The sequence below is a fragment of the Myotis brandtii genome, unplaced genomic scaffold, assembly GCF_000412655.1.
Source record: "Myotis brandtii unplaced genomic scaffold, ASM41265v1 scaffold1347, whole genome shotgun sequence".
Taxonomy (NCBI): Eukaryota; Metazoa; Chordata; class Mammalia; order Chiroptera; family Vespertilionidae; genus Myotis; species Myotis brandtii.
In genome coordinates, this window is record NW_005354788.1 from 725,841 (window position 1) to 748,236 (window position 22,396).

The 22,396-nt window shown below is 51.0% G+C and overlaps 1 protein-coding gene and 1 long non-coding RNA gene across 2 annotated transcripts; both read left to right on the forward strand.

Annotated features, from left to right (window-relative positions):
- The first annotated feature begins 889 nt into the window (after positions 1-889).
- LOC102256956 (F-box-like/WD repeat-containing protein TBL1X) lies at positions 890-14,059 on the forward strand. Its single transcript, XM_005860486.2, has 12 exons — positions 890-898; positions 1,411-1,616; positions 2,107-2,248; positions 4,017-4,080; positions 4,199-4,296; positions 5,846-5,906; positions 7,942-8,063; positions 9,346-9,420; positions 9,727-9,854; positions 11,671-11,836; positions 13,204-13,305; positions 13,845-14,059. The coding sequence occupies exons 1-12, from the start codon at positions 890-892 to the stop codon at positions 13,869-13,871; spliced, it is 1,200 nt and encodes a 399-aa protein (XP_005860548.1). The 3' UTR covers positions 13,872-14,059.
- A 170-nt stretch (positions 14,060-14,229) lies between these two features.
- On the forward strand, positions 14,230-17,422 carry LOC106725084. The gene is made up of 2 exons (XR_001360963.1): positions 14,230-15,318; positions 16,198-17,422. It is a non-coding gene; the product is annotated as an uncharacterized LOC106725084 (long non-coding RNA).
- Positions 17,423-22,396: the final 4,974 nt, after the last annotated feature.

Sequence of the window (22,396 nt, forward strand, 5' to 3'; positions counted from 1 at the left end):
TGTGTGTGTGTGTGCAAGTGTGCACATGTACTATGCAAATGTGAATGTTCTCCCTTGGTTGGAATTTGCTCCACTCGGATCAGCCCTGCAGCCACACTGTCCCTGAGGACTGAGTTGACCATGGTGTTGACACCTCACCCCGTGGCCTCCTCACCTACAGCTGGCCAGCCACCTCAGATGCGGCTGCAGCCGCAGCCCAGCCCATGGCAGGTTATTGTGCGCCGGCCAGTGAATTCTTAACATCTCTCTCCGGCGAGCGAGTCGGCTCCAGCATGGAGTGGACAGCCCGGGCAGGCAGTGGGGCGGATTATACCGCAGTAGAATGGCGCAAAGGCCATCTGTCTAGTAAAATGGAAAGGCTTCCCACCAGTGGCTCCATAGTCAGGTGCACAAGATCCGCAGTGCTGGGTGGAGCAAGAAGAGGAACATGGGTAGCCTGGACCTCAGGTCGTTCAGTGGCTGCCCCTCATGTGAGGTACAGCCCTCGGGTTTCAAAATCAAACAAAACAGACGACGTTCTTTTTTGATTCTTCCTTCACCGAAACTCACTTGTACTTGGTGAGCTTTGAGATACCTGTATGTCTGCCGGGATAGGAAGTTTGTAAACTTTTTGAAGTTATTGTAATTGATTTATTTTAGAGAGAAAGATACAGCAGTTTGTTGTTCCACTCATTTATGCAGTCATTGCTTGATTCTTGTGTGTGCCCTGACCGGGGATTGAACCCCTAACCTTGGTGTGTGGGGATGATGCTGTAACCAACTCAGCTACCTGGCCAGGGCCCAAACTTTAAAATTGTACAGATTTCTTTTAAATATTAAGAAAATAGTGAAACATGGCTACACAGACATGGCTGTCCCTTGAAGCACACCATGTCTCGAGACAGACGATATGCATTGCGTGAGTGCCTGTGAGTGAGTTCCCACACTCCGAGCAGCAGCCCCTCCTGGGACTCAGTTGGCCGTTTTCCAGGTCACTTTCGTCCCGAGGCCTGCACCTGTCTGCCCTCGGCTCCATGCTGCTGCCAGGCAGGCTGCGGCCAGACCGGGGTCCAGAGTTACATTTCTTTCTGAAAAATGTCGTCTCCGTCTGCTCGTGATCCTTCCCGTGGCTGTTAGACATTAGCCTGGACCTACTTATGGAGAATAGAGAACTGTTTCTATTCCTCTGTCCAACTTGGAGTCAACATAACATATAGGGTGGGACAAAAGTAAGCTACAGTTCCTATGGAAAATCATACAATATTAAATAATCATAAGAGAATAAAGTTTTGCATATTCACAACTGGAAACCTACTTTTGCCCCTCCTTGTACTTAGTAAATAAACATGACACATTTACTAAGTGACACAAGCCGTGGTTTAGCTGTACTTGTCAGAGGTGATCTTAATGCAGAAAGGCTGCGTGTGAAAGCGAAGTGCCCAGCGACACTGTTCTCCTGCGTTGCTCACCACATGGCTTCTGTTTCCTCCCACAGAAAGTCATTCGGAACCAGTGGAGACAACAGAAGTAGACGGGGACGTCGAGGTCCCACCCAACAAAGCCAGGGTCCTGCGGGGCCATGAGTCCGAGGTCTTCATCTGTGCCTGGAGCCCCGTCAGCGACCTCCTGGCCTCCGGGTAAGGGCGCCTGCCTGGGGGTGCTCCAGGGCCAGGGTCCGAGCTGCTGGCTGTGCACTGCAGTCCCGCCTCATGGAGCTCGCTCCCTCTCACCTGCCTGGGGCACCTTCCCAGGTGTGCAGATCAAGGCCTGGGCACCCATGCTGCCCTCCCTGGGGTACCTCCAATTGTGGTCAAATTGTAGAGAAGTCCTTGTGCCATTTTTTCCCCCCGGGGTGGGGACTAATGCCGGCCTTTAAAATTAGTGCAGCAAAGATAGTGCAGAGAGAACCCAGTGAGAAAAGAGAAAGCAGTTCACATGCATGGCTTTGGATTTATGGCAGGCCTGTCCCCCGGGTCTCTCCTGGTGCCCATGCCAGAGCAGACTGGCCTGGAACCATCGCCTGCCTCTGCTCCTCTGCTGCGGGCGCTGAAGCGGGTCTCAAGATGGGAAAAAGGAGAAAACCCGTGAGCGAGCTGAAAGCTGACTGCAGCGCCTTTCCTTCTGCAGGTCCACAGATTCGACTGCACGGATCTGGGACCTGAACGGAAACAGCAATGGAGCGTCCACCCAGCTCGTGCTGCGGCACTGTATCCGAGAAAGGGGGCAGGACGTGCCCAGTAACAGAGACGTGACCTCGCTGGACTGGAACGTAAGCATCGCTTGCCTCCCAGACACTTGCACGTCGGGGCTGCCGTGTGGGGCCCAGGGGTGCTGGTGTCTGGGGGCTCCCTTCCCGAGCGCTAGCCAGGTTGTGTCAGGCAGATGGCTGGCTGCGTCCTCGGTGACCACTCGCTCCCAGCATTAGCCCACGTCTTCGAGCAGCCAAGGAAACGTGACTGTCCATCTTGGTATTTCTTTTAAACAATCCTTTTTAATCCTCACCTGAGGATGTTTATTGATTTTGGAGAGGGAGGAAGGGAGAGAGAGGGGGAGAAATATTGATGTGAGAGAGAAACACCGATTGGTTGCTGATGGGGACAACCTGGTCATGTGCCCTGACTGGGAATTGGACCCACAACCTTTTGGTGTAGAAGACAATGCTCCCACCAACTGAGCCACACTGGCCAGGGCTCCGCCTTGGTATTTCAGTTGACAGGTGGGACACAGCTCTTTACACCTTCCCTTGCCATTCTCTCTGGCTCTTTGAAGTGTTTATGCAAACTCTGTCATTTTGTCACAAACTCTGTCCTTTCCTACACGATGTTCAAGGCGAACTAAAGTCTCCAACGTGTCGTATCTGTTGGCCTGGTATTTGTTGTTGTTAATCCTCACCTGAGGCTATTTTCCCATCGGTTTTTTGGAGAGATTGGAAGGGAGAGAAAAACATCGATGTGAGAGAGACACATTCATTGGTTGCCCTCTCAACGCCCCCTGACCGGGGCTGGGCATCAAACCTGCAACCCAGGTACGTGTCCTTGACCGGGAATCGAACCCGAGACCCTTTGGTGCCCAGGCCGATGCTCTAACGACCCCTGAGAAACACCAGCCAGGGCTTTTGTATGGTCTTTTTAATTATGTCATTGGGGTGAATGGTTGCAACAGATTTTACTTGCCCCTCCTCTCCTTGGCTGTAACACCTTACATCTGAGGTTCTCAACCTGTGGGTCGCGACCCCTTTGGCGGTCGAATGACCCTTTCACAGGGGTCGCCTAAGACCATCCTGCATATCAGATATTTACATTATGATTCATAACAGTAGCAACATTACAGTTATGAAGTAGCAACGAAAATAATTTTATGGTTGGGTCACAACATGAGGAACTGTATTTAAAGGGCCAGAAGGTTGAGAACCACTGCCTTACATATTCATATAAGACAGTGGTTCTCAACCTTCCTAATGCCGCGACCCTTTAATACAGTTCCTCATGTTGTGGTGACCCCCAATTTCATTGTTACAAATTGAACATAATTAAAGCATAGTGATTAATCACAAAAACAATATGTAATTATATATGTGTTTTCCGATGGTCTTAGGTGACCCCTGTGAAAGGGTCATTCGACCCCTAAAGGGGTCAAGACCACAGGTTGAGAACCACTGATTTAAGAGGTGTGAGATGAGTAGTTAAATGGGGCTGGTGAGTCTCTTAACTGGGGACTGATTTTTAAAAAAATATATTTTTATTGACTTCAGAGAGGAAGGGAGAGGGAGAGATAGAAACATCAATAATGAGAGAGAGTCATTGATCGGCTGCCTCCTGCACGCCCCCTACTGAGGATTGAGTCCGCAACCCGGGCATGCGCCCTGACTGGGAATCAAACCATGACCTCCTGGTTCATAGGTCAACACTCAAACACTGAGCCACACCGGCCGGGCTGGGGACTGATTATTGATGCCAGAATGACCTAGCCCTGGGGTAAGAGGTTCTCTTCGCTTCGTCAGAACTGCCCCTGCTAAGCTGTTTCTTTCTGGCCCACAGAGCGATGGGACGCTGTTAGCAACAGGCTCCTACGATGGTTTTGCAAGAATCTGGATGGAAGACGGTGAGTCCTGCCGCCCTCTGGTTGGGGTCAGGGGAGAGCTGCTTTGGTGTGGAGTCACGGCGTGACCGGGCTGTGGCCTTGAAGTCAGCGTGTTTGCTGTTTGTTTACTTACACACAGGTAATCTGGCCAGAACCTTAGGCCAACGCAGAGGCCCCATCTTTGCCTTGAAATGGAACAAAAAGGGGAATTACATTGTGAGCGCTGGTGTGGACAAAGTGAGTACTCGCTTACAATGCATCTCTGAACTGTAGATGCTTATTGGTGTGGAGTCTCCAGGTAGCATCGTGGTTTCTGTGAATCCTGAGGCTTTCTGCTTCCCCTTAAGACATCACGGCAGCTTGTGTGGTGCTTCTGGGTTTTCCTGGCTGTGACCTTGATGTTCATTTATAGCCCGTCATCTCTTTTATTTAAAATATTTAAAAAATATGTTTTTATTGGTTTAAGAGAGGAAGGGAAAGGGAGAGAGAGAGATAGAAACATCAATAATGAAAGAGAAACATCGATTGACTGCCTCCTGCACACCCCCTACTGGGGATTGAGCCTGCAACTCAGGCATGTGCCCTGACCGGGAATCAAATCGTAACTTCATGGTTCAAGATTGACATTCAACCACTGAGCCACACTGGCCAGCCGCCTGTCATGTCTTTGTCACACGCTCCACAGACCTTTGTGCAAAACATCCCCATTCAGTTGAGGTGCACAGTTCAGCGACAGCCTCAAAGCTCAAAATATTGACCATCTGGCCCTTGGCAAAAATAACTTTGCTGAACTCCACACTCGAGTATTACCCTCTAGGTCACTGAATTGTGCATTCTCTCTCTCTCTCTCTCTCTCTCTCTCTCTCTCTCTGTGTGTGTGTGTGTGTGTGTGTGTGTGTGTCTGTCTCTCTCTTAAGCCAGTAAACCCTTTGTTCCAACTTGGCATTCTCATATCCTATATAATAAAAGCCTAATATGCTAAGTGTCCAGTCAGCCGGTTGGCCATTCAACCAATCAAAGTGTAATATGCTAATGATATGCTAAGGCTGTCCAACTGCTCGCTATGACATGCACTGACCACCAGAAGGCAGACAGTCAACTGGTCAACCAGTCGCTATGATGGGCACTGACCACCACGGGGCAGATGCTCCAACCGGTAGGTTAGCTTGCTGCTGGGGTCTGGCCAATCAGGACTGAGTGAGATGGGCCAGACATGCCCTGGAGCCCTCCCACGGTCCCTCCCCGGCTGGCCAATCTGCATCCCTCCCTGGCCCCGATCATGCACCGGTGGCAGCCACCAATTTTTGTAGTTTTCCAATTATCAGTTGTGGCTGCTGTGTTCTGTGGAGTTGCCAACAACACACATGGCTCTCGAGATTGTTACATATAAAACACTGGGCTCCACAGACCTAGGCAAAAAGGACTGCCACGGATCTCACTAACAGATATATACTGAACACATGCTGAAACAGTATTTCGGCAGTACTGGAGTGAAATAAAGCATGTTGTTAAAAAGAAGTTTTATGGCCGCAGCAACCTTGGTTCATATTCAAGTCACGGCACTAAAAAAGAAAAAAGGAAAGGTAGTTTTAACAGTTTTTTTCTTTTTTTAGAGCATTTTCTAAAAAACAAAGTTCCCTGTGTGGCTCACATTCTGTGTTTACTGGGCAGTGCTGGCGTGAAAGGAGGCGGGGCTCACTGCCTCATCTTGTGTGATAAATTTCCCGAGAGAAAACTTGGCCGGGGGAACAATCACTAATGTTTCCTTTTTGTTTGCGGAGTACAGACAGCAATAATTTGGGATGCCCACACAGGAGAAGCCAAACAGCAGTTTCTGTTTCATTCTGGTGAGTCTTCTGTTTTTGTTTTGTGATCTATATATATAAAAGGCTAATGTGCTAAGTGTCCTTCCCCATACGGGTAATGATGTCACATAGCAATGCCTGGCTTCCTCTCCCTACCGACTAGCCTCCTTGCAGTTTCTTCAGCCCAGGTACACGACTTGCTTTATAGCCAGGTGGAAACACTTTACACTGTAAGCAAATATCTGTGAAGCGTTTTTTCCGTGCCTCATCTCATTTGATCCTCACAGAAGTCCTGGAGTAGGTAGATAGGAGACCCAGTGGAATCCTATTTTCTTTTCATTAGCGGAAAACGGAGATTTAGAAAGCTTAGAAACTTGACCCGACTGAAAAGAAGTAAGAAATGGTGAACCTTGAAAATGATTTCAGGTTTTCTCACTGCGCAGAATGTAGTCAAACACTGCTGCAGTTAAATATTTTACCCTTTGTTCTCCCTGTGTGATCTACAATAATAATGTGCTTCGTGTTGATATTTACTGCTGAGTTGCTGACAATAACCTGATAGAGAAGTTGGGGTGCTTCACTGGGCTGGAAAAAGTTTAGCTGCATCAGAAAGCAGGTCTAATTAAGCAAGTTTGTTCTATATCTATAAAAGGCTAAGTTGACTCGTGCATGCAGGATACATATACACTCTCACTGGCGCCAATCTCACACGTGTGTTTCCATCTGTCATTGTCGATCGTGAATTTGGTTGACACTTCTATTATAGAGAAAGGGCGAATAGTGATATTAAAATATTTCTTCTAATTAATTTCCTTTCGATGTGCACGAATTTGTGCACCGGGCCACTAGTTTGGAAACAATAGCACAGAGTCCCTGTGAAATGTCCCAGAACGTAATCTTGAATACTCTGAGGAATATGTCCATGGAATTTAGCTGTAATCATGGTGAGCATTGTTCTTAGGCTTATAAGGTACAGATTCCCCAACATCAAAATGTTAAAAACACCACAGGGAACCAATACCTGGACCAGAGTGGCCTCCTTTCTCCTGCCAGCCCAGGGAGGCTGTGTTGGGGGTCCCTGAGACCCCCCCAGATCCGGCAAGTCACGGCTCAGGTTTATCACAGTGAAAGGACACAGCGAAATCAGCCACGAGGGAAAAGGTGCACAGGGCGAAATGCAGCACTTGCAGTGGTCTTCTGTGGACCAAGGGCGGGCCCCGTCCCCAGAATCTGTTTGTGTGTTGTGGCCACAGCAGGCTATGTGGGGCAGCCCGGGGTCCAGAGATTCCAGGTTTCCACCTGATCCCTCTTGCTCTGTGGGACTTAATTCTTCCGTGAGGGGCAGCCTCTTAACTTGAAACAAAGATAGCTGCGCACCTCCAGCAGGAGTGGCCTGTCTGAGGACACCAGCGCGAGGGACAGATGCTGCTTCCCGTCATGGGCAATGTCTTCCTTGGAGAGGGACACTGAATGTGTGGGCTGAGCGTGCACTGTTATGTCACGTGTCCCTGAGCGGATGTTGACAAGGGGGCAGAGTGTCTTTCCTGATAGGTAGTTTGAGGTGCCCAGTGATGGCTAAACAGGAGGGCTGAGCCCAAGGACTGCCCCAGACGGCACGGCGCATCTTGGTGTGTGGCGCGGGCTCCAAGCAGAGGGCGTGGGTCCTGGAGGGGTGGACTAGGAGGGAAGGTCCCAGCAAGGGCGTGTCACCACTGTGTCAGAGCACAGACACACATCTGCTACTCAGTCCAGAACACCAGCAGCGAGGGAGGCAGTCACAGAGTGAGGAGACCCGGGATGTCTTGGGTGCCTGTCCTCATAGTTTTCAGTCCACACCACACACATCTCTTATGGCCGCTGGTGAGTTTTATCATTGCTGTTGCTTTCATCTCACACCACTGATGGCGTGGACGGTGCTGAATGTGTTACAGAACGTGTCTCCCCACCAGTAAGTGGGCACCTCTCCAAAGGCAGACAGCTCGGGAGCCCAGCCTACGTGTGTGTTGGAATGCATGTAACATGATATTTACCGTTAGGACATAGGATCCACACGTCCTCCCTCTGTTCCCGCTCACAGCCCCCGTTCTCGATGTGGACTGGCAGAACAACACGACCTTTGCCTCCTGTAGCACAGACAAGTGCATTCACGTCTGCAGACTCGGCTGCGACCGCCCCGTCAAAACCTTCCAAGGACACACAGTAAGTGCCAGGCCTGACGACGGGACTCGCGTCCACGATATGTGCTGGGAGGTGGGAGCCGTCTCCTTTGTGCCTCGGGTTAAAAGATGCTGTGACGGCCTACTTACCCCTTGAATTTTTAAAGGACAGCGACATTTTTGCAGCATTATTTCCTAGGCCCTATTAAAATACCGCTGACATTTCTTTAAGCAGTTTTGTCATCTGCTTTTTGAATTTATTTTTTCCTCCTTCTCTCTCGTACTCAAATCTGTGATACCATTATGGCTCTCACCTCACTGTGTTCTTGGGGGTGGGGTTAATAAAAAAGATGCTGTGCCTGCAGACCAGGTCTTTTGCAGCCCTTTGCTGCTTGGGCTGTTGTAGTATCTCAGGTGGTTGGATTAACCCAGGTATGGGCAGGCCGTGGAGAAAACACAGACCCTGAGATGAACCAGATGTTGGATTTTGAAGGAAGTACTTAAAATAGCTATTAGACAAATGTGTGAGGACATAAAGGAAAGGATGCTCGTCATGAGTGAATAGATGGGGAATGTCAGCAGAGAAAAGAAAACTATTATTTTTAAAAAACAGTCAAATGGAAATCTGACAGCTGAGAGGTACAGTGTCTGAAATGAAATTTTAACGTGTGGGTTTAACAGCTGATTGAGGTTGCAGAAATAAGGCTAATGAACCTGAAGAGAAATCATAGAAATAGCCAGTTTTCTTGAATTTGGTGGGAAATGTCGACATTGGTTTTTAGAGAGAGTGAAGGGAGGGAGGGAGCCGAAGAGAGAGAGAAACATTGACGTGAGAGAGACACATCCATTGGTTGCCTCCTGCATGCACCTCGACCAGGACTGGGAATCAACCTGCAACCCAGGTATGTGCCCTGACTGGGAATCGAACCCGACACCCTTCGGTGCACAAGCTGGTGCTATAACCACTAGGCAACACTGGCCTGGCCAGGGTGAAAGTGATTTTCAATGTCAATCTCAAATAACTGGTCATATTGGTTTTCTGTGCTGTGCTTATTGGATGTAAGTGCAGTTGTGATTTTTTTCTTAGCGTTGTGGATGTGGGTGACGGCTTTGCATGGTATGTGACCTTGCTTTTTACATAAATGAAAGGCAGAGTGAGAAACAGAGGGAAATGTGTGGGTCCTGGACTGGTCTTCCATACCCAGGGGAACTGAATAGTCTGCAGAGATGATAGAGTGCTCGCCCCCACCCCCACCCCCACTGGACGGTTGTGGTACCTACTCACAGGCCTTTATTTCTTTGTAAAATCCTTTGCTCTCTTTCAGAATGAGGTTAATGCCATCAAGTGGAATCCCTCCAGAATGTTGTTGGCGTCCTGCTCGGATGACAGTACATTAAAGGTAACGTGGAAGGATGGGCTGTTTGATCCCAGGCAGCCCCTCAACTTAGTGCGGGTCTTATGGTCACGGCTGCTCTGGGTGATGATTTTGTAAGGAACACTCTTCCTGCTGCTGTAAGTTTTCCCCATTGCTCCTGCTGCTGCTGGTGCCCCCAGGATTCTCCCACCCCTCTGTCTGGGCAGTGACCCCCATCAGTGAGCTTCCCCAGGGCCCCAATCCTGAGGCACGCTCACAGAGTGACGGTGCTGAGCCGTTCCTGGCTGCAGAAAGAGCACCTGCTCACATTCTGCCCAATGTGTTCTCTAGATCTGGAGCATGAAGCAGGACACATGCGTCCATGACCTGCAGGCTCACAGCAAAGAGGTCTATACCATAAAGTGGAGTCCGACCGGGCCCGCCACCAGCAACCCGAACGCCAACATCATGCTTGCAAGGTAAGAGGGGGACGGCCACAACCCAGTCCCACGCTGCTCCCAAAAGCAGCCTTGCTCCCCGTGGCTGTAACAGTTATTGTATCGGAGGGAATGGAAAAGTTATTTTGTAAAAGTTGTGGCCAGTAAACATTATTTGCTAAAGTGTGTTGTGAATGAGTTCCCATCCTTCCAAACTGTACAAAGAGTAGCTCCTCTGGACAGGGCCCACGAAACAGCGCTGTGCAGTGACGCCCGAGCTGTGCAGTGACGCCCGAGTAACGGTGTGGATCCCTGTCACCACCGGGCTGGTGGGAGGGTGCGTTACGTGTCCAGGCTTCCAGCATGTGGCTTTGTGAAGGTTTTCATTACGACAGACAAAGGAAGCAGAGTGCACCGCGGCCTTGGTTTACTCGGTCCAACTCGGAGCTGCAGGTGGCGTGAATTCTGAGTGGCAGTAAAGGGCTCCCCACCCCTAGCCAGGGCTGACCGAGCCATATATATAGTGAACCTCCCTCCCCCCGTTAAGCAACAGATTCTTCCCAGAATTGGGGAGAGGGGACGTGGCCGCGATGGGCAGCCCAGAACCACATCACTTCAGGCTGCGCTGCACAGAACTGTCTCGGCCCAGCGCTCACAGGGCTCCATCCAGGTCCTGTGTTTAATAAGAACGCCTAGAAAAAGATGCTGAAGAGATTCTGCTGCAGGATATGCCAGCCTCCTTCAGGGTCGGGATCCAGGGTGCACATAGCGAGGGGGTGTGTTCCGCTGGAGAAGACAACGTTGGGGAGGAACATCCGGGTCCCAGGAAGCAGTGGCGGACTTCTTCTGCTGCTGCAGAGCAGGGGTGGTCGGGGACAGGTGGCAGGTGGCACAGCCCTGTGGATACGGAAGGACTCTCCATCTCTGCCGCATTGCACAGGCCGGTCAGTCTCACAGCAGCAAGGATCCTTGTTGCTGAAAGTGCTCTGCCCAAGGCCGCTTCTTAGAAAACAGGGAAGGAAGGAATTCCTGCATCAGCTGAGAGGCTGACTGTCCTTTCAGTCAAGTATGAAGGGGACAAGCAGTGCCGGCGAGTCCCCGTTCAGACAGAGAGAGAACACCAAATAGCAGCTCTTGTATGTGTTCTTTCTTTTACGTTTGAAAAGAAAACTTGCAGCTCTCGGAATACGATGGCATCTTTGCATGTGATTGTATTTTAACTCCCATTGCACTAAAACTTGTGTTCCCTTAATTTGCCATTTTTCCAAATATTTTGGTTGGTAACCATAAATGTTGTGTTGTGTTTTTGTTTTTTCATTTTTTAAAATTGACTTCAGAGAGGAAGGTAGAGGGAGAGATAGAAACATCAATGATGAGAGAGAACCATTGATTGGCTGCCTTTTGCATGCCAATCACTGGGCATCGAGCCCATAACCCAGGCATGTGCCCTGGCCAGGAATCGAACTGTGACCTCCTGGTTCATAGGTCGATGCCCAACCACTGTGCCACACCAGCTGAGCTAAATGTTGTATTTTAAATTTACTACATTTATGGAAATGTAGTAACTATTCTATAGACATATTTAACGTCTATGTCTATGGGAAATGCAGAAACAGATGAACATGAAATCATTGTTTCCCCAATAACCATCCAAAAAAAGAAGAAAGGAATTGTTTTTATAACAATGGCTTTGTTGTCGATGTATCTGAGTCATACTTTAGCCGTGATGAAGCGTACCTGTTACTGTCTCTGAAAATGTAAAAGCCGTGCAAGGAAAACCAAACATAATAGATGTACGTATTAGAGAAATAGAAGAAAGCTCCCCGTGTCTATGGTGATGTTTCCTCCCTTTTCCTAGCGCTTCGTTCGATTCCACCGTCCGGCTGTGGGACGTGGAGCGCGGCGTGTGCATCCACACTCTCACCAAGCACCAGGAACCTGTCTACAGTGTCGCTTTCAGCCCCGACGGCAAGTACCTGGCCAGCGGCTCCTTTGACAAGTGTGTGCACATCTGGAATACTCAGGTAATCCCTGATTCCTTTCTCCGAGTAACACCCAAGTCAGGTTTCAGTGACCCAGGCTCAAAACCGTCACTGGGGAGTTTGTGCTGAGTCGCTTCTAAGCCCCTGGCATGAAACCCTCTGCCTGCCTCATCCTTTTCTGGGGTACCAGCCGTCATCTCAGACAACCGTAACCCAGTCCTCTTGTCTCCAGAGATGCTGCCCTCGAGGTACTAAGGTTGGGGCGACAGGTGTCATTCCATTTGCACTTTCCGGGGGCCCAGCTAAAGGGGCGGGGCCAGCCACTCCACATCATGTAGCACATGGGAGGGTACAAAGGAATATCTGTTTGCTTTGTTGTGCCATTTTGATTTTTCTAATGAAACTAGTTTATGTTTCTGTGGGAAAGGGTATGTCGGTATTGGGTTGTGCTATTGGCAGAACTAAAAGGAGACAGCATTTGAGTAAATGTAGCCGTGGGTATCTCTGGCTGCACCTGAGGACGACAGATTCTGAATATAAAGTGTGGAAGTGGGTGGAAGATAGAGCAGGGGGTGTTATGTTGGGGAGTCACCTCTCGGTTCTCTAGCTGATGGAAGAGATATGGTCGGAGCCATTGCAAACAGCCAGTGATCCAGTTTGTGTGACCTCAGGGTGGATGTAATGGCCTCCCCTCTCCCCTTCTAATCCAGTCTGCCTTCTGGCTTCCCTGTGGCTGGGTTGAAATTGAGGTGCATTTTAATTGAGTCCATGCCCCCTTGTGGGAAGGGTTGGTAGTACATGAAGCAAGTGAACTGGTATGGGGTCCACTGAGACCTCAGGCTTTCAGAATCTGCCTCCATTGGGCTACATCCTCATAGAGAGGGAGAGATGAGGGTGGGCCCCATGCGGAACCAGCCTGCCGCCAAGCCTCACAGCCCAGATAGGCCAGGTGGAAAACGTGCATCCAGCAATACTGTGCGAGAGTCCCTCTTCATAGAAGCAGTGACAGGTGGATGTGTAAAGTGACATCCTAGAAAAATGGCATTAGGTATTGCCCACGGCCAAAGGCTCACCAAATTATGTCCCTCCTGTTTTATAAATCACAAACCTCTTTGATCCTCAGTGAGAGGATGCCCTCTCTAAGTACAAGTATGTATATAATACTAGAGGCCCGGCGCACGGGGTCCCTCAGCCTGGCCTGCGGGGATCAGGCCGAAACTGGCAGTCCAACATCCCCCAAGGGGTCCTGGAGTAGGAGAGGGCCCTCGCTGGGCAGCTCCTGTGTTGAGCATCTGCCCCCTGGTGGTCAGTGTGTGCCATAGCTACCGGTGGTGGCTATAGGTAGATTGTGGCCTTGCTCCCCCCCAGTTCCCACCCCCTTAGCTCCTGACCGCTGCTTTGCTTTGCAGAGTGGGAGGCTCGCCCACAGCTACCGAGGCACTGGCAGCATCTTCGAGGTCTGCTGGAACGCCCGAGGGGACAAAGTGGGCGCCAGCGCGTCTGACGGCTCTGTAAGCAGCACCAGGGTTTGCTGGGGGGAGGAGGGTGTGGGGCCGAAAGGGGAAACCCCAGGCAGCTGATACCCAGGGCAGAGGCTGAGAACCTTGCTCCTGCCTCAGCCCCACATTTGTGCCCCCAGCCTGACCCTCTGCTGGTAAAGGTATGACCTGCCTTCCACAGGTCTCCTGGGTCCCGGGGCCCTGTGATTCTGTGAGGCGGGGGTGATGGGAGGGCTGGCCGAGTGTCCTGTAGCCCCCACGTGTTCCCAGAGGCCATGAGCACAGGCTTGAGTTGTCATTGGCCCTGCCTCTAGGCATCTGGGCTGTGACACCTGCCGATGGCCACTGCCTCTGCGTTATTTCCCGGTTGGTCAGAGGCTCGGCCCCTCAGGTATAGCATAGCTTCTCTGAATGTTCCGGACTGTGTGCCAATAAAACTTTATTTATAAAGCATAGTGGGTAGGCCTGATTTGGTTCATGGGCCATGTAATTTGCCATCCTGGGTTCTGTGTGTTGTTTGAAGGTAACGGGGGCTCTCTGTTTCCTTGCAGGTGTGTGTTTTAGATCTGCGAAAGTAAACGGAATGTTGCAGGAAAGAAGAGAATTCTAACCCACCAGCAGTTTGCGTGGGGTGGGGTGGGGGTGGGGGGGCATCCTGTGGGCTCCAAACTGCACGGGCGTGGCGTGTGGGCGTGGACTTTGAAGTCAGCTCCTCCTGGGCCCTGGGCGCCTATATCTTTCCTAGTTCTTGTCAGAAAGTTTCAAACACACAATTGTATCAGAGGTGGGGGAGTGGTTTCCACAGGGACATCTGGTTGGAAAGCGTGACGCCTCCAGCGGGATGGTCCCAGTTTGGTTCCCACCCAGACAGGCTCTGAGGGCTGAGACTGGAGGGGAAAAAGCTGTGGCAAAAGAGAAGAAAAGCCAAACACAACAATTGTATCAGAGGTGGGAGAATGGTTTCCGCAGGGACATCTGCTTGGAAAGCGTGACGCCTCCAGCGGGATGGTCCCAGTTTGGTTCCCACCCAGACAGGCTCTGAGGGCTGAGACTGGAGGGGAAAAAGCTGTGGCAAAAGAGAAGAAAAGCGAAAAAGGCTGCGATAACCGAACGGGGGTGGAAGAGCTCTGCGCCCTAACAATCCCTCGCCCTTGCCAAGGATGTTCAGAGCCCAGCCTGTGCCGCTGAAATTCGGGGCTTGTGATCCCAGTGCCCCCATTTCACACAACCTTCTTTGTCAGGTGGCTTTTCTGTTGGAACCCTGTTGACTGGGCCTTCCGTCCAGGATGGGGCCTGTTCCCCTTCCTCATTGCCTGTCCCTCCACCATTAGCGTGTCTTGATTTGCTGTTGATGTGGCCTTGGGGACACCATGACAAAATCTTTGCTGGAAGGTTTCTCGGCCCTCCCCTCTCCCCCTCGCCCTCTCCCTTGCCTGCTCCCCTTTATCATACTTGTTTCAGATCTTAGGTCTTGAGGGCACTTTCGGCGCAAAATAAGTGCTTTATGTAGGAAGGCAGGGCAGGGTGACTTTACAGGAGGAAAGAAAAATGACTTAAAGAGAGCCCGGAGTATTTTGGGGGGGGGGGAAATATTTTTATTTTAAAATCCTAAAATAGCCATCAGACAGAGAGCTTTGTGTGGTTTCATATTTTAAAATATTCTAGGGAGCCGTTCCCTTTGCGGGAGGAGGGGGGCGACGGGCAGACCCGTGGACCAGCGGGATTTCCTCGGCGGAGGGAGAAGTCCGGCTCTTGGCTGGGGGACAATGTGGGATCTCCCCGGGAGCACCCTCTGTAGCTCTGGGCGGGAACTGAGGAAGGGTGCACTGTGACCCCGAGGAGCCTGTCCCAAACCAACCGGTACTGAGGAAGCCATAGAAGCAGACGGCTCCGCTGTGTGGCCTGTTGGTGGCACCTCCTTCACGGTGGGCCACTGCCCCCGAGCTGCTGGGCGGGCCTGGCATGGCTGACCCCTGGCGGGCAGGGACAGAAGTGAACGGGAAGGAAGGCCCTTGCACCCGCAAGGTGGACTGATTCAAATACACACAATTGTATCAGAGGTGGGGGAGTGGTTTCCACGGGGACATCTGGTTGGAAAGCGTGACGCCTCCAGCGGGATGGTCCCAGTTTGGTTCCCACCCAGACAGGCTCTGAGAGCTGAGACTGGAGGGGGAAGAAAAAGCTGTGGTAAAAGAGAAAAAAAGCGAAAAAGGCTGCGATAACAGAAAGGGGGTGGAAGAGCTCTCCCGCCTGCTGCGTGTTGCCCTAACAATTCGGACACTACCGTCGCCCTCGCCAAAGGATGTTCAAAGCCCAGCCTGTGCCGCTGAAACGCGGGCCTTGTGATCCCGGCACCCCCGTTTCACACAACCTTCTTTGTCAGGTGGCTTTTCTGTCGGTTGGAATCCTGTTGACTGGGCCTTCCGTCCATGATGGGGCCTGTTCCCCTTCCTCATTGCCTGTCCCTCCGCCTTCTTTCTCCATTCAGCGTGTCTTGATTTGCTGTTGATGTTTTGTATGGTTTCATATTTTAAAATATTCTAGGGAGCCGTTCCCTTTGCGGGAGGAGGGGGGCGACGGGCAGACCCGTGGACCAGCGGGATTTCCTCGGCGGAGGGAGAAGTCCGGCTCTTGGCTGGGGGACAATGTGGGATCTCCCCGGGAGCACCCTCTGTAGCTCTGGGCGGGAACTGAGGAAGGGTGCACTGTGACCCCGAGGAGCCTGTCCCAAACCAACCGGTACTGAGGAAGCCATAGAAGCAGACGGCTCCGCTGTGTGGCCTGTTGGTGGCACCTCCTTCACGGTGGGCCACTGCCCCCGAGCTGCTGGGCGGGCCTGGCATGGCTGACCCCTGGCGGGCAGGGACAGAAGTGAACGGGAAGGAAGGCCCTTGCACCCGCAAGGTGGACTGAGGGTAGAGTGTCACCCATCACCTCCGCTGTCTCCATCTCTTCTTTCTGTGCCAAGAGACTAGATTTTCTTTTTTTAATAATGAACCTTCTTACTGTTTTTAAATTAAACAGGAGTTTGTGTTTCTACGGGAATCTCCTTTCATTGGATGAGGTGGCCTTGGCACTGTCAGCGCGGACGCTGACCTGGTTTTGAAAGTAGCAGTGGGAGAAGGGCCCTCACTCTCCCAGGGGCAGAGCAGGAGAGCAGCAGGGACGGGAAGGGGGCCTGGCGGGCAGGGCGCCCTGGGCATGTTCAGCCGCTGCGTCCCAGCTACCAGACGGGATGCTATTCAGGGGCGGCGCCGGGCAGGTGAGCGCGTCGGAGAGGCCTGGACTGTGCTGGATCCAGGACATCACCAGGCTCCATGGATCCGTGACTTCTTTGAGTCTGAGCCAGAGAAGGCCCCAAAGTGCTTTTCCGAGTTGGGTGTTTAATTCGGGCTGTTGCCAAGCGCGAAGTCTAGGAAGTCGCCGCTCTCATCTTTGAAGGCAGCCGACACCCGGACCACGTTGAGCGTTTCCGCCCTGAGAATCATTAGGTTTGGGGCGCAGTGTGCGGAGGTGCACACACCGCCTGACCCCTCCCCCGACAGGAACCTGCGCTTCTCCGCAGATCATCGCTGCCCAGGGCCGCCGGGACACTGGTCCCTGGAAAGTCGGCCCGTGCCCGGCACTGTTTGCCTCCTCACAGCTCTTCATGTCACGCCTACCTGTTAGTGACCAGACGTGGCCTTGGTCTGAGCAGGCGGCCCAGGCCGAGGCTCCGTGGTTTGCAGGGGCCAGGGGCGGGCCAGGCCCAGGGGAGGCGAGGGCCGCGCACCGCATCCCTAGAACTGGGGTTCCTTCTGTCCGGGCGAGGTGCACTTTGTCTCACGGAAGGCCTGCTTCGCTCTGGTTATTTTCCTCTTTTTAAACCTGTTCCACCTTTTTTTCCAAGTCGTGTTGCTTGTCAAACGCAGGCGCGTTCCTCCGCCCCGCCCCGGGGTTTTGGACTCTGGCTTCTGGGTGTGTTTGTCTATCAGATGTGCCAGCCCCACCAGCGCCTCCCGACCTGTCCGCCCACCCGCGCCCCACGCTCTGGCCAAGAACCACCTGGCACTTCGCAGCCCATTTGCTAGGATAGGAGCAACAGGTCCTGTTCGGGGTCTTGAATAAATGGCTCTATTTGGATTCGAGAGAACGTGGTGGGTGTGCATCCTTCGTCCCGCTCGCCCACTGGGGCCCGCGACACCCTGATGCGTAGACACGCGCGTTCTCCCCACAGGAGGGGACTCGAGTGCCTCCCCCGGGCCGGCGTCCGGGGCTCTGAGGCTGCTGTTCTCAGGGGTGTGTTCCTTCCATGGCGGCATTTCCGAGGGCTTCCCAAAGTGAGTGATGTCCTCCTTCCCGGGGGCGGTGGGAGCGTGGGTTCCGGGATGAACGGGGGTCGTTTGCAGAAGTCGGGGCGCGGGGCGCTGGGCCTGAGTGTGCACCGCTACCCACGCCCGCTGAGCAGCTCCACTGCCATGTGCCCCGTTGGCCGGTGTTGCCCTCCATGCGCTTCAGTCCCCGGCAGGCGCGGCGTGGCTTTGCCAGTTAAGGGATGCCCCTGCCTGTGTCAGGGAGGCGGTTGTATCCGGGACACTGAGGCACAAAGCGGTCACGGTGACATTTTCCTCCACGTGCAACTCGGCCCTGCGTGGGGGCAAAGCGTGGGCTGGGCCCTCCCTGCGTCTGTGGTCCCGGGGTGTCTGGGGTGCAGCCCGCTTACTTCCTTCTTCTCTTTAGCCCCGGCCCGTTGACCAAGCCCGTCCCCACGGAGTGGGTTTGGGGAGCGGTTCCCAGCAGCCCAGCCCTCCTGCAAAAGCACAGCAGGCCCAGCAGGAAGTTGTAGTGAACATGGGGCGGGGGGCAGAGCTCAGGACAGCACCTGGGGTGTAGGTGAGGGAGGGGGGCTGTGCGGTGGGACTCAGGGCTTCAGCGATGATGCTGTAACAGGGGAACGGCTTCCCTAGGAAGTGGATGGGGACACAGACCCCCTCAGGTAACGGGGCCCTTCTCTGCAGTGACTTCACACGTTCCCTTTACCCACTGAGCTCGGCTTCATGGACGTGTTGGTGGAATGTGTCCACTCACTGAACGGAGGGTTTTTGGTTCACTGCCCACATCGCTGCGCTGTCCCTGAAGGAGATGGGGGATGTCCTTCGTGTTCACGCCTGCGGGGCTGGCTGTTGGTTACTGTGCAGGGAACCTGGGCATCACTTTGTGAGCTGCATGGGAGGGGAGCAAGGGGGGAGCAGGGCCGGGCCTCTGCAAAAGGCTCAGAATGTGGTCAGATGGTCTCCCCCAGTCTGGCTCCTTTTTCTCTGAAGCATCTCATCCTCTTGGAGGGTAAGCAAGGCAGGAGGACGGGCTCCACCTGCAGGAGGGCTGGGGAGCCCCGGGGCAGGACTACCCAGAAACCTGAACTTCCTGCTCTGGAAAATGGGGGCACTGAGTAGCAATCATTGTCCTCACTCAAAAGCCACTTACAGGTCTGGCCCGTGTGGCTAGATGGTTAAAGCGTCAACCCACGCACCAAAGGGTCTCCGGTTTGATTCCCAGTCAAGGACACATACCAGGGTTGCAGGTTCACTCCCCGGCCATCAGGGCACATGTGGGAGGCAACCAATTGATGTGTCTCTGTCACATCAATGTCTCTCTCTCTCTCTTCTCTCTCTCTCTCTGCCCCCCCCTTAAACTCTAAAAATTAATGGAAAAATATCCTCTGGTGAGAATTAACAACAAGAAAAAATATACTTATGGAGGAAATGACTGCAGTAATGCTCTATCATCGCTACAAAATAAAATTAACTTGAGCAGACTCATTCACAAGTCTTTTGTGTGGTGACAAACTGACCTGTAAGTTGAAATGAACCGGAGCATCTTTCTACCCAAACGACACCCCAGCTACACCTTTGTCAACCCAAACTCCTGTGTGGGTCCCGGTTCCAGAAGCTCTTCAAGAGCTCCCTCCGCAGCTACCTCTCCTTCCCGCGTCGCTTTCATTGCCCTAAGCATCCCAGCGGTTTCTAGTACCTGCCATCTGAGCCACAACAAAACATCCCCTGCAGACATGGCATCCCTGGGAAATTGCTGGAAACCAAGCACTCCCGTTTATTCGTTTGTTTGCTCCATGACTGTCTCTTACTCACCAACTTGACACACCACGCCCACAACGCTCCTGTGTGTCCCCAGTGCCTGGGCATAGCTCAGTGTCTGGAGTGGCCATGAGTACTCACAGCCTCTCGCTCATGGGCACTAGCTTCTCACTTGCATCTAATTGGCTCTGCAGAGTCCTGTGCCTTCTTCCAACTGCAAGCGAAGCTGGGAAGGCGAGCCGCTAGTGTCTTTGCCCCTAGAGTGGGGGTGGGGCTGTGCCCCTCAGGTAGGGGGCCCTCAAATAGAAGAGGCTGTTGATGCTGTGGGCAGACTGTCAATACAGAGATTAAGAATGCAGACACCCCCCCATTCCTGTCCCATTGGGATCAGCTCCACCTGCAGGAATGTGCGGGCCTGGGCAGCATGGTGACAGTGCCCTGGATCTGTCTGCGGCCACACCACTCCAGAAGCACAAACCCCAAAGCTCCCTGCAGAGCCTCTCTATAGTGAAAGGGAGTCCTGGCTGTGTGTAAAGGTGTCACATGGCAGAGGCGTCCCAATGCCCTCACAAAATACTCTTGTTTTGCTACAGACACCTAGCTGGCTTACAACGCCAACGTGTAGTACTGTATTTCTGCCAAATTATCTACCTATCTATCTATATCTATCTATATAGACTTTTAGATGTGTATATACATGTATGTGTGTGTTTGTGTGTGTGTGTGTGTGTGTGTGTGTATAATTTTCCAACTGATGGAAAGATAGAGACCTAGGCAATGATGTGAGCATAAATAAGATTCTGTGGATTCCTGAGACTGAATTGCTCAGTATAGCTTGGAGACCAAATACTGAATTCCTCATCAAAACTGCCTCTTTGACACACTCATGTGGTGCACAGAGAACATTCAGCTCCATGTGAGGACCAAAGGCTGAATTAATAAACAGAACTGCCTCTTCTGCGCCCTCTTGTGGTGCATGCAGAATATGCGGCCTCATGTGGGGACTAAAGACTGAATTCCTGATGGAAGCTGTCTCTTCCGCACCCTCTTGTGGTGCACCAAGAACATGCAGCTGCATATAGACCAAAGGCTGAATTCTGATCAAACCTGCCTCTTTTGTGCCCTCTTGTGGTGCATGAAGAATATGCAGAGCATATTTGGGGACAAAGGCTCAATTTTGAAGTGTTTTTAAAGATTTTGTTTGATACAATCGGATCACTGTTTTTATGCAACTTTGTTAAAATTGCTATATGTAATACACTATTTTAAAATGTAGTCATGAAAAGAGTGATCCAAAGAGATGTAATAATTTCATATTCTCTGTGGTAGAGTCCATTAAAGTTGTTGCCCTGGCGGGTTTGGCTCAGTGGTTACAGTACTTCTAAAATTAAGATTTGAAAGTAATTAGAAATTACGCCAAACAGATCATTTTAGGTAAAATTCAATCCAATCCCCTCCAAGTCCATACTGGTAGGCAGTTAGCAGTATCTTAGGGGCAGCCCAGGGGTTTTCCACATAAGAAAGTCCCCTTTTCCTTCAATACTTAATATACATGAATTTATTTGAACTCTCAAATTTATATATAATCTACACTAATAAAAGAGAAACATGGTAATTAGCGTACGACCACTACCCTTTTCATTGGCTTATCAGTGAGTATATGCAAATTAACTGTTTTAAAAGGCACTCTGAGTATTTTAAAATGTTGAGAGATTTAAAATATCACTGTATTAACAAGTTGGAAGATATTTAAAAATTTTCAAGAAAGAATAAGCAGTGGTCCACCCAGCAACTATCATTGTTAACATCACAATGTGTTTCTTTCCAGTGTTTTCTCTGTCATTTTCATTTGTTTGATACAATCGGATCACTGTTTTTATGCAACTTTGTTAAAATTGCTATATGTTATACACTATTTTAAAATGTAGTCATGAAAAGAGTGATCCAAAGAGATGTAATAATTTTGTATTCTCCGTGGTAGAGTCCATTAGAGTTGTTTAAAGTTGTTGCCCTGGCTGGTTTGGCTCAGTGGTTACAGTACTTCTAAAACTAAGATTTAAAAGTAATTAGAAATTACTCCAAACACATAATTTTAGGTAAAATTCAATCCAATCCCCTCCAAGTCCATACTGGTAGGCAGTTAGCAGTATCTTAGGGGCAGCCTAGGGGTTTTCCACATAAGAAAGTCCCCTTTTCCTTCAATACTTAATATACATGAATTTATTTAAACTCTCAAATTTATATATATACATATACATATATATATCCTATATAATAAAGAGCTAATAAGCAAATGGTCATCATACCCTTGCGCCCTCACGCCCTTGTGACGGGGCCGGGGGACCTGAGGCCGCGCCCCCTGCCCCGAGCCAGAGGATCTGAGGGTGCACTGGGGGACCTGAGGCTGCGCCCCCCATCCTGTGGGGCTTGATGGGGGTGGGGCCGGCTGGGTCTGGGTCTTGTGTGATTTCGATGCACGTGTGGGTGGGCAGGGACTTGACTCTGCGTTCTGCGGCGTGCCTCAGACTCTGACAGGAGGGAGATTTTCATATACATTTTACTAATTTTCTTTCATCTCTGACACTTCTATTATAGAGAAAGGGCAAATAGCAATATTAAAATATTTCCTCTAATTAATTCCCTTTTAATGTGCATTTAAAAATTTTCAAGAAAGAATAAGCAGTGGTCCACCCAGCAACTATCATTGTTAACGTCACAATGTGTTTCTTTCCAGTGTTTTCTCTGTCATTTTCATTTGTTTGATACAATCGGATCACTGTTTTTATGCAACTTTGTTAAAATTGCTATATGTAATACACTATTTTAAAATGTAGTCATGAAAAGAGTGATCCAAAGAGATGTAATAATTTTATATTCTCCGTGGTAGAGTCCATTAGAGTTGTTTAAAGTTGTTGCCCTGGCTGGTTTGGCTCAGTGGTTACAGTACTTCTAAAACTAAGATTTAAAAGTAATTAGAAATTACTCCAAACACATAATTTTAGGTAAAATTCAATCCAATCCCCTCCAAGTCC

Coding starts and splice junctions, on each gene's coding strand:
- LOC102256956 (XM_005860486.2), top strand. Junction 2,249..4,016: donor TGACCTCGCTGGACTGGAAC/GTAAGCATCGCT, acceptor TCTGGCCCACAG/AGCGATGGGACGCTGTTAGC. Junction 11,837..13,203: donor TGCACATCTGGAATACTCAG/GTAATCCCTGAT, acceptor TTTGCTTTGCAG/AGTGGGAGGCTCGCCCACAG.